General features: G+C 37.2%; 2 protein-coding genes and 1 long non-coding RNA gene across 14 annotated transcripts in view; all 3 read right to left on the reverse strand.

Annotated features, from left to right (window-relative positions):
* Positions 1–18,302, reverse strand: part of LOC117223970 (discs large 1) — a 950,943-nt gene that overhangs the window by 864,302 nt on the left and 68,339 nt on the right. The window lies entirely within an intron of this gene.
* LOC143259472 (uncharacterized) lies at positions 5,467–6,809 on the reverse strand. The gene is made up of 2 exons (XR_013033397.1): positions 6,538–6,809; positions 5,467–6,461 (listed from the first exon to the last, which is right to left on the reverse strand). It is a non-coding gene; the product is annotated as an uncharacterized LOC143259472 (long non-coding RNA).
* LOC117222450 (discs large 1) overlaps positions 14,251–18,302 on the reverse strand; it is a 496,085-nt gene continuing 492,033 nt past the window's right edge. The window contains exon 4 of the mRNA XM_076522034.1: positions 14,251–16,907. Within this exon, the coding sequence (XP_076378149.1) occupies positions 16,876–16,907 (32 nt within the window). The 3' untranslated portion in view covers positions 14,251–16,875. The remainder of the gene's footprint in view (positions 16,908–18,302) is intronic.

The raw sequence follows: 18,302 nt of genomic DNA on the forward strand, positions 1-18,302 counted from the left end.
TTGCAGCGCGCGCATCGGAAGAAGTTTCGAGAACTTACAGCAGCGGACAAAAGATTAGCGGTCCAATATGTTCCGCGCAAATATTTTCATTATTGTTAGTTTTTAATTAACGCAGCGCCGCTTTGCAAACGCCGGTACGGCGGAAAACGAAATTAAAATAACTCGTGGATAGATGAATCGCTGATGATTAACCATTTGTGGCATAAAAAGTTCAGCATTTGTTGTAACATTGTGCATAACGCAATGTGACTCTGAAATCTATATAGAACAATTGCGAAATACAACAATTGTTCTTACATACCATGAAACTGTAGCGTTATTCATAATTAGACTGCGAATTAGGGAAAATAAAAATTGTCCAAGTTGATTGTAAGAAACGTAATTAAAACGTTTTTTATACACTTATTCTAGATTCAATTTAAATTTCAATAGAATCTGATACATTTCTGTAATTCACAATTTTCTTTCTAATCTTATTCAAATAAATTTTAGAATTTTATGAAATCAATTTAGATAAATATGTCTGTCCTCTTCTAATAACTTAAACAAGTGTTACATAATACAGAAACATTCCGAAATTCTTGCAACGTCTCTACAGTTTCGTATTTGATCCAGCGATTCCCGTCGAGAATGCAAACAAAATCCGCACTGTCAATTCGTAATTATTATGCAAATCAGCAAAATAATTCGTATCATTTTTATTATTTCAATATTCACAGGATTTTGACCATTGTACAGCAAAATAAGAAATGTATTCTCAAAGCGATTCTCGCTAAGCGGACCATCGTAAATTAAATAAATAATTAAGTAAAATAAATAAGTGACACTTCTATAATACGCGTGCAACGCTGCAATTAAAATTCGCCGTCTTAAATTTACTACCCTTACCATACGTAACCGGCCGAGGAATTCGATTATCGTACGAAACGAGACCGGCGACGTCCATTGTCTTCCGCCAGCAGCCCGTTAAAAATAGTAACTATTTTTTTATGGCAGCTAAAGAACGATCGCGCAGGCCGCGCGTCACGTTATCATCGTTTCCCGAAAATGAAAACTGCTCTTTCGTCGGCGATAAAATTTTTATCGCGGAATTCGCCGCGAATTCCACGCCACGCGCGCCGCGCCGCGCCGGCCCGGGCGGCCGATCGATAACGCGCGATTTCGAAAATTTCCGCACGAGATTTTTTTTCCCGTTGATTTTCAGCGCGATCGGACGGACAGACCCACCCGAGCCGAAATGAGAAAATTCTTCGCATATCCGGTAACTATCGTGTTCGAAAATTGCACGCGAAACTAAGTCATTTTCGCCGCGGATACGTTCCCGCCGTCGCCGCCGTCGTCGTCGTCGTCGTCGACGTCGTCGTCGTCGTTGTCATCGTCGAGTCCTCTTTACATCCGGCCACTATCGCGGTATTGAATATTCATAGTGACCGTTAGCCGGTAAATCGATAACTCGTTACTTTATCACTTTTCCAATCACGAATTACCTTTCCGGCCTCCGGGAACCAGTAGGAACGTCCCGCTCGAATGTATGATGAAAATTGGATTAAAGGTTGTCCGGTGGCTCGGTGCCTACGCTCCAATTTCCCCAGCTGTTTTCATCCCGTTTCTTCCTGGAGCTAGCCTAACAGAGAACGTCCGCTCGATTGTGCGAATTCATCGGATGTCAAGCAATATCGACGCGGCCGAGGTAAATATTGGTTTTTCGTATCGTCGCGAGAAATTGCGATCGATGGAATAGCGGAACGGCGACGAAACCGTGCAACAAGGATGTTTGTTTATTGTATTTAAACTGCTGGGTGTAGCTGAATCGTAAATGGCACATCCAGAATCCAATTTGGATCTCGGCTGTAATATGTAACTGACGGGGCGCGACCTGCGTAATAGCCGCTGATTCTGTGTAAAAAAAAAGTAAATCGAAAATATAGATATTATATTGTTATAGATATATTTCGAGAAAAAATATAATATAAAAATATAAAAATATAGTTATAGATATATTTCGAGAAAAAGTAGGTTGAAAAAATGATGCTATCGAATAGGAATCAAGTGGCGCATTTCAATCATGAAGCAATAGATTTTATAACGTTCACGCGGGTATGATTTTGTTAGCTCTTCATTGTCTATGAACAATTTCGTCAATTTATTGTTGTTTTTCGTTCTTGAACAGATTATAAATTCAGATTCGGTTTTCGAGATTTTATATCCTGCTTTTCATTTTATAGATTATAATTTTATTTAAAGACTCTTGAATAATGGATTGAGATCCATATACCAGCAGACATAAAGTTCATTTTTTTATTTATTTTACTGAACCCCATACGAGGTCATTAGCAATATGCACAATGCTGTGCACATTAACTTTATAAATATGATACTACATACTAATTACAGAAATTACAGTAGTCGCCTGTATGCTAAATAATTATGTATTCGAGCAAAGACTTTTAACAGATTTATCAAAGAAAGTTCTTAATAACGAAGAACACCTACCGGCAATAATTCAATTTAATGGCGACGTGCACCTCGGTAATCTCAGTAATCTCACTTAATAATAAACCTTAGTTGGTAAACCTTGGAGCGATTTAAACACGGAATAGTCGCAAATAATCTGTGATGTTGGTGGGACATTAAACGCACACAGGCAAACTAAAAGGCAGAAGCGTTTGTTGATCGATAACAGTTTCAGGATGTTTCGGAGACAAAGCAGACGGAGTGGGACCCGAGCAAGAACGCGTTTATTAGGAGAAACTTTCCGACCGATCGCTCACCGTCAGAAGAACCTCTAATTACGGGGGCAATTAGTAGCGGGCGTGAAAGATTCCCTTCCGCTGATACGCGATTAGATAACGATTACCGCAGTTTACTGAGGTGCTTGGAATGGAAATCTCTTTTAAGACTGGCTGCGGATTTCCTTCTTTTATTGGAGGGATTAATTCCGAGGAGAGCTTCCACGGTGCTCGGTTTAAATGCGCCCGGTGCTTAGCTCTGTATGGACGTGGCCGTAACCGAGATAATGAAAAAAAATCTGTAGTTAATGAAAATCGGACGGACTTTGGATTTATAGTGGCTCCAAGGTCCTAACGATGCCAGTTGGTGGAATATTCTTCTTCTGTTAACGACGTTGATTTTCGCAATGTTTCCGAATCATTCCTCGAAACGCAGTGCTGTAATTCGATCGGGGATTTAACGCATTTATGGTGATATCGAGTAGATGCAATTTGAAAGAGCAAAACGATTCAAAGAGTTCAAACATGTCAACGTATTATTTTCAATCTGTTAGAATAATTCCAGAAAGAACGAACTCGCTTTCTAGCTTTTAAATCTTGCAACTGACGCGGGCAATTTTTATTTTGCATGAAAATCTGCAGATCAGTTATAATCGAGCCTCTTAGTTGGCGAGCAACGTGAGTCCAGAATTATGAAAAATTAGTTGATTGTAGGAATAGTTCGTAATTAAGTATGGTTGTTTGATTACGAATCAAAGCTGAAATCAATTTGGAACCGTGTAAAAAGTGCCGTGTACAGTGAAAAAGTAACTATACAGATTATGGAATAATATCATAAAGATAATCGTCGAAGTTCATAAGAATTTTTCAATTATGCAATGTTCACGGAAGAGCGCAGCTTTTAAGCGCCAGACAAGCAGTGTTGGACTGAATCAGGTCAGACAAGAATGCTTTTAGACGATAGAATAGAAAGTACCTAAGGAGTACAATAATCTTTCACTGACACGGTAAGTAGAATGGATCTACATATAGTGGAGAAGGGAATATGGAGTGGAGAAGTGGAACAAGCTCGTATTAGATCGGGCAAGTAGCGTATGTCAGCACTTGATCAGACGAGAACGGCTTAAATCTTTATGACCCATATTAGGAAATAATCAGGTTGCGATGGAATTTGCATTTTCTGTGCGATGTAGAATAGTTATAGTAATAGAATAGTCAACTGATAATTGAACAAGTTTATAATCGATCGATTAATCAACTAGCTGTTGCAATATTTATAAAAAATGTGCGATTTACTGTAATTATACTATATGTGACTGGTTTCCTTCACGTTTTGCTTAAATATGACGCTATTAGAAAATATATAATTTAATAAAGTATATTCTTTATTTTTGGAATTATTTTAATTAGATAATATGATAGAGATGATTTGAGATTTCAGATTATCGAGTGAAAAATAGATTCAGTTATTGCGTACAGTAAATAGATTGCTGAATTTAAACTGAAAACAAAAATTCAAATAAATAATAACTCTTTTGTTTTTCCGCAATCTTAATACGTTTCACCAATATAATGAACACTATGATATCTTACCTTAGAATGATTTATTTTACTGAATATTGATCTTTATTCGTTCAGTAATTTCTTAAACCTTTTCAAAAGCTTCGCAGAAAATGTCGCGAATTTAGTATAAAAAAGTTGAAATAATTTTTCTGGCATTTTAGGAAGATTTGTCTTTCACGTGCTTAATTTTAACAAATAAATAATTAATCGAATTTAAATGAAAATATTTCATATATCTTACACGATAAATATAAAATTAATTATGCTTGAAAATTAACAAAAGACAGGGTAATTGTCTACCCCACAGTAACTGGCTCCACTACCTTGTAGTAAAATTTTGTAAGTTATTCGATTACGAATACGATCGAGTTATTAGCATAAAATAGGTGCAATTTATAAAAGCACGCAGGTGCTGCAACACGGCCCAAGGCACATAGATTCGGAACTTTCTACTCCAACTGCTGCAACATTTCTACAGACACATATATTTACCAGATAGGATATTATCTGGGTCGAAGTTTTAATTAATAGCACGGTGGACGGAAAGTGCAGTAAATTCTATGGAAGAACGTATTAGAAACCTGTCAGCGCGTACAACAAACCCGAACGTGTACCTCTTTGTGCGAGCAATTTCGTGTTGGGTCTCTTCGGGGCATAAACTGCGAACCACTTATTTCGCTGAAAAGGTCTGAAAAACCTTCGCGGAACCTTATTACCGATAACAAAATTCTTCTGGGCATTATGCAAATAATTGAATGGCTGGTCGATTAAGCTCCGGTGCTCCAGACACGTTCAACTTGGGAATTCGTAGAGAGGTCGGCTGTTTTATGCGCGTTTTAACCCTGCTCTTCGGATCGGGTCTATTTCACCCGATAGAAATTTCATTTCCTGCAAGCTTTGTCGTTTGCGGAAGAACCGTTTAGTCGTTTTATGACTTTGTTCTGTATCTCATAGTAATCACTTTACAAGCGAAAATGTTTAAAATTCTAATTTGTTTCTATTTTTTACAGTTGGTAATAATGTTCACAACAAGTCCAAAGGAATTGTAAACACTCACAATCAACTCGTACGTACGTACACGTCAAAGTAATTTTTACATTTTTACTGATATTTAAACAAATGCTTAACAAAATATCGTATGTTTCTATAATAGAAGTAATAGAAAATAGAAATATACAAATATAATATTTTTTTAATGATGCAAAATGCCACTGTTTTTTTCCAAGTTTCTTTCAAATGACAAATATTTAATTACATTTCTTAAACTATTTCGCATAAATTAATCTACATCTGTTATAATGAAGCGATTCAAAATTGTTTATGCATTATTTTATCGCTTTCAGCATAAGATATTATATATCAGGTCTTAGTTGTTATGAATAGTATTAATACTTTAATAATATTATAATTTTTAATTCGTTGTACAAATTATTGTATCTTATTTGAGTTTAATTCAAAAAATATATTATATTATACTATACTATATATTATTGTACTATTTTATTTTATTTCATTTTCTCGTTTTTCTTCTATCTATTTTATTTCATTCTGTGATACGTATAATGTAATTAATGATAATGTATAAGCAGATGGATCACTTGTAATTCCATACAAAAATCAATAAACTTCATTATCACATATCATGTCAAAAATACCATTACAAGTCTATACTAATAGCGAGCAGAACAGCTACGTTAAACCAAAGATCAACCTAAGCTTCCTCGTGAAAGTTCCGCGTCATAGTAACAGCTCGGAATGCATGAACGAATGAAGATGCAGATCCACGAGGCGTATAACTCTGCATAAAAGGAAAGAAACATCCCGACACGTTGCAACCGGAGTTACGAAACAGCGAAGTAGATTGGCCGAAAGCATTATTAAGATTAGCAGCGGCTCGTTCCTTTCTGTCTTTTCTTTTTCACCTTCTCTTCGGCATAATTTCTCCGGGTGTACGTTGCGCTGTACACCAGACTCCTTTTGGTACGCTACCTGTCTTATTTCGCACTTTTGTGTCTCCCCTGTCACGTTGTATCGCCACGATGCTTCGCCTACCTGAGAAAAATGTATGCATCCATTTTCATATTGCAAGAATGAAACAGCGGACAGCCATGTTACTTGCGTCTGGAACACGTAGTCGATCGTCCTCGAGTTTGCTAATTTAATTCGGTCCTGAAAAGTTGTTTCCGTTAATGGAAAATTGCATCTAAAATTGCAGCTGTCGAACAGTCGATTGTATTATGCGTACTTTGATGATGCACCTTTCGTTGTATTGGGTTGACAACTAAGTAATTGCCGATTTGTTCAATGAAATAAAAAATTTTTTTTACTTGGGATGAAGTTTAATCTGTAATGTATTTTCCATTTTGTTCGATGACCTTTTGCCGTCTCTCTGACAACTTGAAAATTCCACGCTCGTAGAAAGTCTGATCCTTTTCGGCCAAAAACTGAGTTAAGTGAGATTTTACAGCGTCATCATCGTTAAAAGTTTTACCACGAAGGGAGTTGTCCAGGGATCGAAATAAGTGGTGATCCGATGGCGCGAGATCAGGGCTATATGATGGGTGTAACATCAATTCCCAACCAATATCCATCAATTTTTGCCGAGTGGACAAAGACGTGTGCGGCCTAGCATTGTCCTGCTGGAAAATGACACCTTTACGATTGACCAATTCTGGTCGGTTTTCCTTGACTGCTGCATTCAATTTGTCCAGTTGCTAACATTCACGGATAATAAAAAATAACATAATAATAATAATAATAATAATAATAATAATAATAATAATAATAATAATTGTATAATATAACATTTACGGATATCATAAAAATGGGAGTGAGAGCATCTATAACTGAAATCGGCAATTACTTAGTTGCCAATCCAATAGATTGATTTTCATAATTAATACGAGCAGCATAAGAGATTATATGATACTTTAGTCTCGCAGTGGTGTAAGTCAGCCTTTTGTCGGACGAATTAATAGAATACTTTATATGGGACTTCGTATAGAACACTTTATATTATTTATAAATTAAGTGTGAGATCACGTTTGCGGTCGTGTTCAAGCTTAATTTAATCTCTTATAACCAGTTAGCTATTTTAACGAGTATACTCGTCGACTGATTGGGAAGAATACGTATACTTTGATAATCTTCATTAAATTATACATTTTTATGAAAGTATTGTATTTAAAGAAAATATGAAGGAAATCGAACATATACAGTATAATTACAGTAACTCAAAAAGACTGCAACAGCTAGCTGGTTAACCGATGACTACGTGTAGTTGTTACTCAATTAAATTCATGAACACTGAGTATTTAAATTAACTATAAAATGAAAAATTCTAATACTATCAGTGTGGCAATGTCCAGCAGAAACAAATAAATTCAGAGAGTTTACAATTTTCGATTGTTGAGTCATTAATTAACATTTAATCCCAACAGCGGAACAATTTTGATTCTATCGAAAAAAAGCAATCCTGTATCTTGACTTTTCATATTAACGTGAATTTTTAAGAAACCGTGTTACGCAAAACTTTTCGTAAGTTTATGTGTTGCAATGCAGACCGTAAATGGTGTTACAACTTTTTTCCCCTTGTCTTAGATAGTTTCGCGAGCATCGGCAACAAGATTTCGTTCCTCGCCCTTAGGACCGATCGAAAAATTGTTCTTGAACCACGTTTGCGCGAAGTACGAAACTTTTTTGCATTCTCAGGCGGCGGAACTTCCCTTATCGGTAATGAAAAGTCTCGTGCACGGGTCGCTGCACATCGAAAAGTTTGAAAGGCGGCATGTTAAAGAGTTGCAACGGAGCTTTATGAATGTTTGACCGATACAAGCCGGCTAGCGGGGAAGCGCCATATTCGATCGTAAATAATTCAAGAAGCTTCAAGGGAGGCTTCTCTCGATCGAGCACAGAGAAGACGACGCCCAAGGGGATGCAGAATTTGTTCCCGGGGAGTACTCTTGAAATTAAACATTCTAGAGAATCCAATCGAAAATAACGCGCTCTCCGCGTTTTTACCGCGGGACGAACATTTCCCTCCTCGTGTACGCGGGTACGCTGCCGGCTGCACTTCCCCAAATTTTAATTTAATCCAACGCAATGCGATGCATGCCCATCTTGTTAAGCTACGGGATAGACAACATTTCATAGCAGCAGGAATAATTTTCACCGGTGCTCGAAAATATTTAATTATCCGCAGCTATAAAACTCATTTTTCCCAAATACGTGTCTCGCCTTTTCACCGGTAATTGTGCAATTCTCCGGCGAAACGGGCCGAAAATGACGTTCCTGCACTTTGGTAAAAAATTCAGTAGATTTATCGTCCGGAATAAAAAGAGGATGCTCCGACTGAGCTGGTTGAAACAAAAAGATCTTTTTAAACCTTCGAAACCTTTTAAACCTTTCAAACAAGCAGAAAATAATTTCCAAATATAGGAACAACTATTAAAAAGTATTTAATCATTGGATAGAATCATGTATATCATTGTAATCCTTGTATGTTTTTCTTTCTCACGGTCATTCTCTTCTGATCGTTTATTACTAGACTGTGGACTGTTTATTACTCGATGCAAAATAAAAATTATCCAAGTAAATTCTTTAGAAACGCATTTCTTCTGCCAATAATTCTAACGAATTGAGAAGAATTTTTCTAATGACATTACAGTTTAATAATTTTAAGCATAAATAAATAAAATCCGCAGTCCGATTTTAATCACGAAATAAACACCGTTTCATAACTAGCAAACATTTCGACGAAATTTTTGTCGAAATTACGTATTTCGCTGGGTATTAAATCATTCGGATAGAATTGTAGGTTTGGAAATGGAAATTCTATTTCTTTCGCATAATTCCGGTAATTCGACACTGGTATGCCCGGTGGTATAAACTCGGTTAATATAATCCGTGTAACTTTAGACACGATGCGCCCGTGCCGTAGGAACGGCCGCACAATTATATGGGGCGTTATATTATAATATTTACTCGCCGTACGTTAATCCTGCTAAAGCGCTCGACGCCGCTGTCATAATTAGACCGGTTGATAATTACGCGAAACGGGGGTAATGGGGTCAAACAAACGCGACGCATCGTGTCATTCTTTTGTTCCGCGCCGTCGGAATTAGGTGTTGCCCGACAAAAAGCCAACGTTATACTTATTTCGCCGGGCAATTCCAGCATCGGCCGAGACGATAAGCCAGGAACGCGCGCGCGCACACACTCGTAGAAAATTCTGATAATAAACCGTATTATATTAGGCGAGTTCTGCTCGGTATAGAAGTGCTATTCTAAGCACACCACGTGCCAGCCGAGCACCGTAACGAGAAAGTGCAAAGATAACGCTATCAGAACCGTATAATTTATGTTACATATTACCCTCTCGAATGCAAAGTGCATGCGCCGAACAGGGCCAAGAGGATCCACGGTGGAACCGGTTCCATTTCTTTATTTTATTCCTCGCGTTTCACCCTTTTATTTAGCTGCGCCGACTTTCGTGCTTTCGCAAATTCGTAGAATTCGATTTTGTATTTTCAGACTTCAAATCTTTATGTAAAAAATACTATTAAAATATATTGTCCACGTCTGCAATCTTTTTATTATAGATTTTAGAATGTTGTTGGTTCGTTCGGAAAGTAGTTTTGTTTTTCAAAAAATTTCGTTTTGTACGAAAACATTTTTTATCCTAAACATTAAAATTTCGTCTTCCTTTCTCTCGTGAAAGAACGAAACAATTTTCCGAACCACCCGAAGCAATCGATGCTCGAGTAGAATTTCTACTAATTCGGGTGCCATGAAACTATGGTGTATTCTATGGTGAGAATTTATTTAGTTGAACATTTTAACGGGACAAACCATTTGCGTTCGTTTTGAAAATACGCTCAAGATAGGACGTGAAATATTTCTGTTATGCGACTCTAGTAATATCTAAAGTAAGAATTAAATGAAAGTTTAAGTCGAGTGTCAAAAGAACAGGAATTAAATAGACATCGTTTAAAACGCTAAAGGATGTGAATATATAAATGCTTTGAACACGCTTGTACCTGTGAAATCGTGGCAAATGAATTTGTTCCCGTACGCAAGTTTTTCATAAAGCGCTGAATTACGAACACAAGCATGAAATTGACCTTTGTATTTAATCCTAAAAAACCTGCAATTGAATAAAATTATTGAGAGCTACTTATATTTTAATCGATTTCGTTAAGCATCTCTTTGTGCGGAATTATTATTACTCTGTTTCCCTTCGTTGTAATTTAACCGTAATGAATTATGCTGTTGAATAAAAGCTCGTTTGATATTCTGTTTCTACCGAATGTATATTATACTACCTGTGCGTTCTCATTGGAATTGCTACACAATGCGTGCGCAAATAGCGAATGTACCGAGTAATGAGGATAATAATATTGCGCCGATTAAAAAGCGCGGATTAACCACCTCGTCGTAAAATATAAGCAGCGCCGGCAGATAAAATTCGAGATGGCTACTCCGAACTTCCGACATGGTTTCTGTGCGAATGCGCGGAATAGATGTTCTCGTAACGTGCAACGTTACGAAGCTTCATTCGGCCGCCTTTGTGCAGCACGTCATTTTCGAACCTTTGAAAATGCATCGTGCAACGGCAAACGAATATGCCAACGGTATATTGCATCTATGCCTAACATACAATAATTATGCTACTATGCACGTATTATGCATGTACGAACCTCCACTATTGTGTCTCGTATCAGCAATCTAGGCGAACAGATTTGAATTTTCGACGTGATCCTGATCTACAGAAATACACTACACACTAATAATAGAATCAATGATAGAATGTCTGATTTGTAAGAAAATGTAAATTCTTTTTATGAAAGATGGCCTGCAATTATGTGTAATATAACGTTGAAGTATGACTATTTACGTTATAAATTACTTATTTCGATTACTTAAATTATTAGGAATTATTTATGTATACATAATTAGTTTCTGTTATTGGAAATATAATTAAATACTTTCTTTTCGCATAAAAAGTATGTTTCAATGTTGACAAACCTACATGAAAATGGACACCTAGTTTACTTACACTTTTAAACATTTCGCTGTTAGAAGTATAATAATTATTTGAAAGATTTAAATACTTCAAAACAGAATATAGATAGTAGTGATGACGAATATAAACAATATATAATTATATAATATAAATGATAAATATTATATAATTATATAATATAAATGATAAATATTATATAATTATATAATATAAAATATATATAATTATAGGACACCCTGTGTGTTCACAATTTTCTACATAAAGCAATTAAAATTACATGATTAATAGAACTAAGAACATGTAGAAACATGTAGAAAATTGTGAACAGGTTGTCCCATAATTATGTTAACAACCGGAAAGGAGTGATTCCTGAGGTGGTTTGAAGTAACTTTCTTCTTTGCGAAAATGCAATCCGCGGCTTTGTTTACGAGTTATTAACGAAAAAGAGCGACCAATGAGAGCAGAGATCAACTGGTGCTCGACGTGCTGTCGAAGCCCAGTTCCGCTCATTGGCTCGGCACCCTCGCGCCAGCCGAGCTCGCTTCTCATTGGTCATTGTTTTTTTGTTAATAACTCGTAAACAAAGCCGCGGATTCCATTTTCGCTAAGGAAAAAATTACTTCAAATGATCTCAGGAATCACACCTTTTCGAGTGTTAACATAATTACGGGACACCCTGTAAAATATTTAGAATACATATTATCATCAATATAAAACTGCGTGACAACGTTAAAATCAGTATACCTTGGGTATAATAATGTCGACGGGCTCGATTGTTGAAATATCGGATTATGCTCCGACGTGAACTTAACTTTAAATCTAGCAATTCCTACTTCGTTAATAAGTTTCAAGCATGAACGCTTGAAATTGTTTTCGCATAACTTTCGAGCTCGATCACTTGAAATGTTTCGCGTGAAAGTTTCAGCTGAACCGGAAGTCGTAGAAAACTATAAAGGACAATGACTTGGTATTTTTGATTAATTAAGAAGTCTGAAGTATCAATCCTCGAACTCTTCGCTTCCGATGTTACCCGCGGAGGAGGCTCATACTCCCGTGAACGTCTGCAGATTAATTTAATTTAACTTTAATTGTAGGCGCAGCCGGAGTTTAGGTTCGGTAATTAAAGGAACGGATAGCGTCGAATGAAGACTCCGCTGTTCGTTCCAGCCGGCGAAGTACGAAGGAAATAATTAGTGGGGAGCAGGAAAAGTGGCGAGGAGTCTTTCAACAAGATTTAAAAGTGCGCCGAAATTCGCGAAGATAGAACAACTGTACGACCGAGCAAGTAACCCGTAATTCAGTGACCCGGTGCATCCTCCTTTAACTCGGAGCCGCTTTAAAGCATTCCCGGGACGGATCGCCGAAAGAATTCCAGCCATCCCGCGGACTACGCGATGTTGTATATTAAATGTAATTAATTATCCGCCGAGTTTATTAATGACGCACCGTGTGTAAACTTCTTGAATCGCAATAATCCCTTGATTACCGAAACTTTGTTAATGATCAACAGGGCCCCGTGAATTCCGCCGAAGTTCCCCGGGCGCCACGGTTTATCCGCGATCTTGGATCGTTAAAAATTTCATTAGAGAAATAGTTTCGAGCACGGCGCTTTTACGATCGCGGCAATCGATACGATTACATGCCATTTCCAAGGCGCGTTCCAATTTCCCTTGAAGGACGCGGTTGACGGCGAAATTTTCCAGCGGAGCTGGGGAATGATCATTTAATTGCGAAATACAATAATTTCTCCCTAATTCGCGCTCAGATTGCGCTCCGAAATGGACAATTTTGGAAGAGGAGACGCGATTATTCGAGTCTTGCTTTTTATAGTTACCAATCGTCAATAACTATAAAAACGGTACACAAGGCTCGAATAAAAATTATTGCAATAAAGTAGATGAAAAGGCTAAATCTGTTACAGTGGTGGACAATATTGGAGAAAATTATTAGTTCGTTTATTGTTTTATGATAGAACTATTGCAGTTGTTTTCTTTGGAAACTGCACAGGGATCATAAAGTCATCCGTCATTTCATTGCATTCGTAGGAAGAACGAGTCATTGGGCAAAAGTGTAAGCGCAATTATAAAAGTATTAACTCGTCTACTAATTCACATTCCATAATCGAGAAATTGGAAGCTGTTATTACCAATGTGTGCACATTTTTGTAAAGAAGTCGCTCGCTGGTATAAAAACTCATAAGAGCAATTGTTATCAAAAATAGATTACAAATAAATTCTTTTTAAATTTTTCTCCGTGGTACGAATGATAATTTCCTTCAAAATATTAATAACTAGACCGCGGATTTTTATGCAAAGTAGAAATATTGTGCATCAATTGTACAAAACATGAGTTAAATGAAAATGTAATTCTTCTTTCAATGGTATTAACAACCTGGAAATAATGCAATAATTAGACGACGGACTTTTATGCAAATTAAAAATCGTTTGTATCAATTGCAAGGAATAGAAACAAACTAGCAACGTCATTCTTCCTTTAACGATCTTAATAGATAAAAAATAATTCATCGTCGGTTTGAAATGCTTCAAAATTTTACACTATTTCAAATTGTAACTATCCAATTTTGCCATAAATGCATAAAATCCGCAGTCTTCTAATAACGTATCATTTTCGTGTATGATGCAAGATTTCTGCAATAATTTTACAACAGAAACAATTGCCAAAAACGTCAACGAAAACCATGCTAAACAAGCTTCCGGTTCGCATAGTTCACCGTAGCTACTCATTTTGGCTAATTAATTTAATACCAATATTAGACTGTTGTATCAAAGTATCAACTAAATATTACATTGCAAACACCGGCTGACCGTACACGGACCTACAGCCCGTAACATTCGAGAGGTTTACAACCCTGTTCATGATTCGATTACAATATTCCATGTTACAACGCTGATAAAGTAAATTTCATGCCACTGGTAACAATATAATAATTTATTTAACCGTAATCGTTTCGTGCGAAACGAAATAATTAAACACGAACGCACACACTTGCCACGTTACAAACAAATATGCACAAAGGCGTACGTAGAATGCATTTCGCGTCAAACTAAGGATATAAAATGCAGCAAAACGCGAGTTAATCGTAATAATTGGAGAGATGGATCAATTTTTAAACGCGCTGTTGAAAATCGATGGACATATTATTATTGATAACACGATAGAATTTCGGATTTATCGTAATTTTACCATTTATTATAAATCTGCTTATGATTATATTGTTTATAAATTTGTGGTACGTATTGCACTTTCCAATGGAATCAGAAAAATACAAATTTTTACCATAAAATAGCCTTTATTATATTATATATTATATATTATATTATTATATATTATATTATATTATTATATATTATATTATATATTATAACCTTTATTATATTAAATAGCCTATTAAAAGTCTCTTCAATGATCGAACCGTGTCTGAGGAAAGCTCGATAATTAACTTTGTTCATAATAATTTCAAAAGAACTTGTTACATTATACCAATCGAAATAATTTGACGGATCCTCGACGAGATTACCATAGTTTCTGAATAACATTTTAAAAAATTCTCGATCTTCTTTATAAGCAGAGAAATGGTTAAAAATTAAGATCTCCATATTAAATTTAACGTTCTAATTATAATGTAATTCTAGCCAAATATTGGAAATCGATTTTCACAAAAGCTAAGTTAAAAATACCATTCGAGTCCAGCAACTTCAAATAGTACGAAGTTAATATTGTGGCCGGCTTTTTGGGAGAAGCTAGAACGATGGCTCGGCGCGGGTATCTGTTTTCGGAACAGGATTATGTTATTGTGCAGCGAGCAAGATATTCTTAATTCCCCGCCGAGTGTTGCGGACATAATCCGGAGGACCGCATTAGATATTTCGGAGGACGGGAAATTTCAGGTAACTGGTAATAGGGTATAGCCGGTTAGGTTATTCCCTGTGGGCAATATTACGATAAGCAGGACTCCGGTAATGCGTTTGTGACGCGGTTAGGACTAATACGACTAGGACATTATTACGCGAAATCCAGCTTTTCGATCGACCGCGTTTCAGCTGACGTGGCTACGTTCTTCCCATTACAGAGCCCGTAATCGATACGCCTCGCGACATCATTTTCCGACGAGAATTCATCGCCGCGATATTCCCTCGGCATTAGAGTTTGCACGCGCAGATGTTGCTACGCTACGTCCGCAGCGGCAATCGTAGCGCAATTAGTCAATAATTCCAGAAACGTTGCCGTTGCCATAACGATGTTTTACGCGAGCCGCTCGCTGATTTATCGTAACTCTTCCGCGGGACGGATTTTCTGCGATTTACGCCCAGCCGCTGTTTCGCTGTAAACGAATGTGCGGGGGGATTTCTGTGACACGGGATCTTTCGGTCCTTTGAAATTGCTTCGGCGATCGTCGATAGGGCTTTTTGATATTTGCGTTGCTTGAGAGTACGCGTACGCATTTTAGAATGCAATAAATTCTTTTCAAACTGAACTGTACGACCTGAATTTTTTGGAAATGTCGGACGGATCAGAGTTGGGAATTATTCGAATAACTTTTTACCGAGATAATTATTCGAATAAATTTATTCGCGAATAATTTACTGCTACCTTATTCGCGAATAATTTATTCGCGAATAATTTATTTGCGAATAGTTCGTTCGCGAATAATTTATATCTAAACCATTATAGGGTCACTCCATGGGAAATCGGACACCTTTCGGAGTACTGTTTTAGATTTTGGTGCAATTTGAATGTTTAGAAATGTTGGAGACTGTTAATTTTACAAATCTGCAAAATAACGTACGAATCTTTCTTCATTGAATCATAACGGTTAAACTATCAAACCGAAGAAAATGAACTTTTAGGTGGTTATAGTAGAGACATAAGTGTATGAAAAAAAATTTTAGTTGAAAGAATGGATTTTTTCACGAATAATGTTTTTAACTCTATAAGTTATAAGCTATGGAATTTTTATAATATATAATAAATATAATTTATAATAATATATTATATATAATATATAATAAATTTATAATATATAAGCTATGGCATTTTTCTTTCTATTTTTAATGCTTAATTTTATATTAAAATTGACGTATTTATATACTAGTACATAACTGGTTTGTTATTTTTGCTTTCGTCGCAACCAATTGCAATCATTAAACAAATTTTGTAGTAAAATTGTCTGCTAAATTAGTCCCTACATTATCTCCAAAAAATTCAAGTCATTTACTCAAATTTTAAAAAAGTTATTCAACTTTAAAAGCTGAAGAATATTTTCGTCCCCTGTTGTAGTTGCTTTGACGATTTTTCAGGCTTAAAAAATATAACAAAATTGAAAAATGTTTCATCTTTGTTCAATCGATTTTAAGGTAATCTGTATGGTTCTTATTCTAAGAAGATTCATCAATAATTGTACTAGATATTGGTACCTGGTATTTCGTTCGAACGAAATTTGTTCGAATGAATTTTGTCCAAACCTTATCATTACGTGGCAAATATATTAACATGATCGAAGAAGTCCGGCGTTAGTGGGCGCACACTGTCGGTAACCCGTTACGACGTCCAAGGAATAGAACTATGCGTACCTAAAATAGAAATAAACGAGAAAATTAATGAATCTCTCGAACGTTCTCTGAAATCGTTAATGTTTCCTTCGGCAGTTAGTATTGAATATGGTAATCGATATTTTTTCCAGACAAAAAAGTACCACGGCACTTCGCCTCCTTCTGTGATCGCTCCATTATCATTCGGTGCCATGAATCGCCATTGAAATATGAACGCTGCACTGTTCATTAATTAAATGATCCGTATTAATTAATTGAATGATTATTCATTAAATGATTAGACGTTTTCGTGCTCGTGCTTCGTATGAATACAGTCTCTGAATAGAACTTGAGCTTGAAAACATGCTCGATCGAATCATCTTCGCCCCTCCGAAACGGCACGGCGCAGAGATAAAACGGCACCCGTCGAAAATTATTTCTCAATTATGTCCGCAACGCGCTCGAAATTGGCGAGTGTCACTTTCCTGACCCGGTTTCGCAGGAATATCAGACGATCGGCAGGCAGAGGGATCGTTCGACAGAAATGGTCCTCGAAGCGAGTGAAACGACCGATGAAGACGGCATTAGCCTGCGGAAACGTCGGGTCGAGAGGAGCCCGTTACGATCGCACCTCCGATCGCGCCGGCGGAGTAGAAAACGATGAATAAGCCGGGTCCGTTTAAAACACCGCAGCCCCAGCCGCAGCCGGAGCAGTAAAGAACGATGGGACGATTAAAGACCGGAGGCTCATCTGAGAAAGGGGCCGTTCGGGCTCCTCGTTAACCTGCCTCGCCGGTGAAATTCTTCCGGCAACGGGCATAGACGGGTCGAAGGATTGCGACGGAAAAGAGAGAGAGAGAGAGAGAAAGAGAGAGACCGAAAAAGAGAGAAAGAGATAAAGAGAAAGAGAGGAAGAGAAACGGCAAGGGGAGAGGATAGAGAAACTCGAGCCGAATTACTTTTGCATCGCGTGGATTGACTCGGGTCTCGGGACCCAACTGCGGAGGAATGATAGCGCGGCAAGCGAGATCGGGCAATGTAAATGCGCAGCTACGTTCCACGAGTGCAAATGCCTTCGGGAGTTTCGTGAATGACTCAGGCTCTACGCTTCGAGCGTAAAAATGGCACCGAGAACACGCCCGCGAGGTCTTTCCCATTAGTCGAACTGCGAATTACAGTAATTTCTCCCGGAAACGCCAAATTTCGAGTCGCTGTGAATTTCCCAGCGCTAGTCCTACGCTTGTGTAACTTATTGCTACGTGGATGCTAAGGGTCGACGGAGTCGGCCAAGCCATAACCTTCGAATCGTGTCATGTGGCCTCCGAATTGTCTTCGAATCGTGTCACGTGATCTCCGAATTGCCTTCCAATCGTGTCACGTGGCCTCAGAATTGCCTTTGAATCGTATAAAAAAATTAGGAATAGAAAAGTTAAGTCA

Source organism: Megalopta genalis, chromosome 5 (assembly GCF_051020955.1).
Source record: "Megalopta genalis isolate 19385.01 chromosome 5, iyMegGena1_principal, whole genome shotgun sequence".
In the NCBI taxonomy this organism is placed as follows: Eukaryota; Metazoa; Arthropoda; class Insecta; order Hymenoptera; family Halictidae; genus Megalopta; species Megalopta genalis.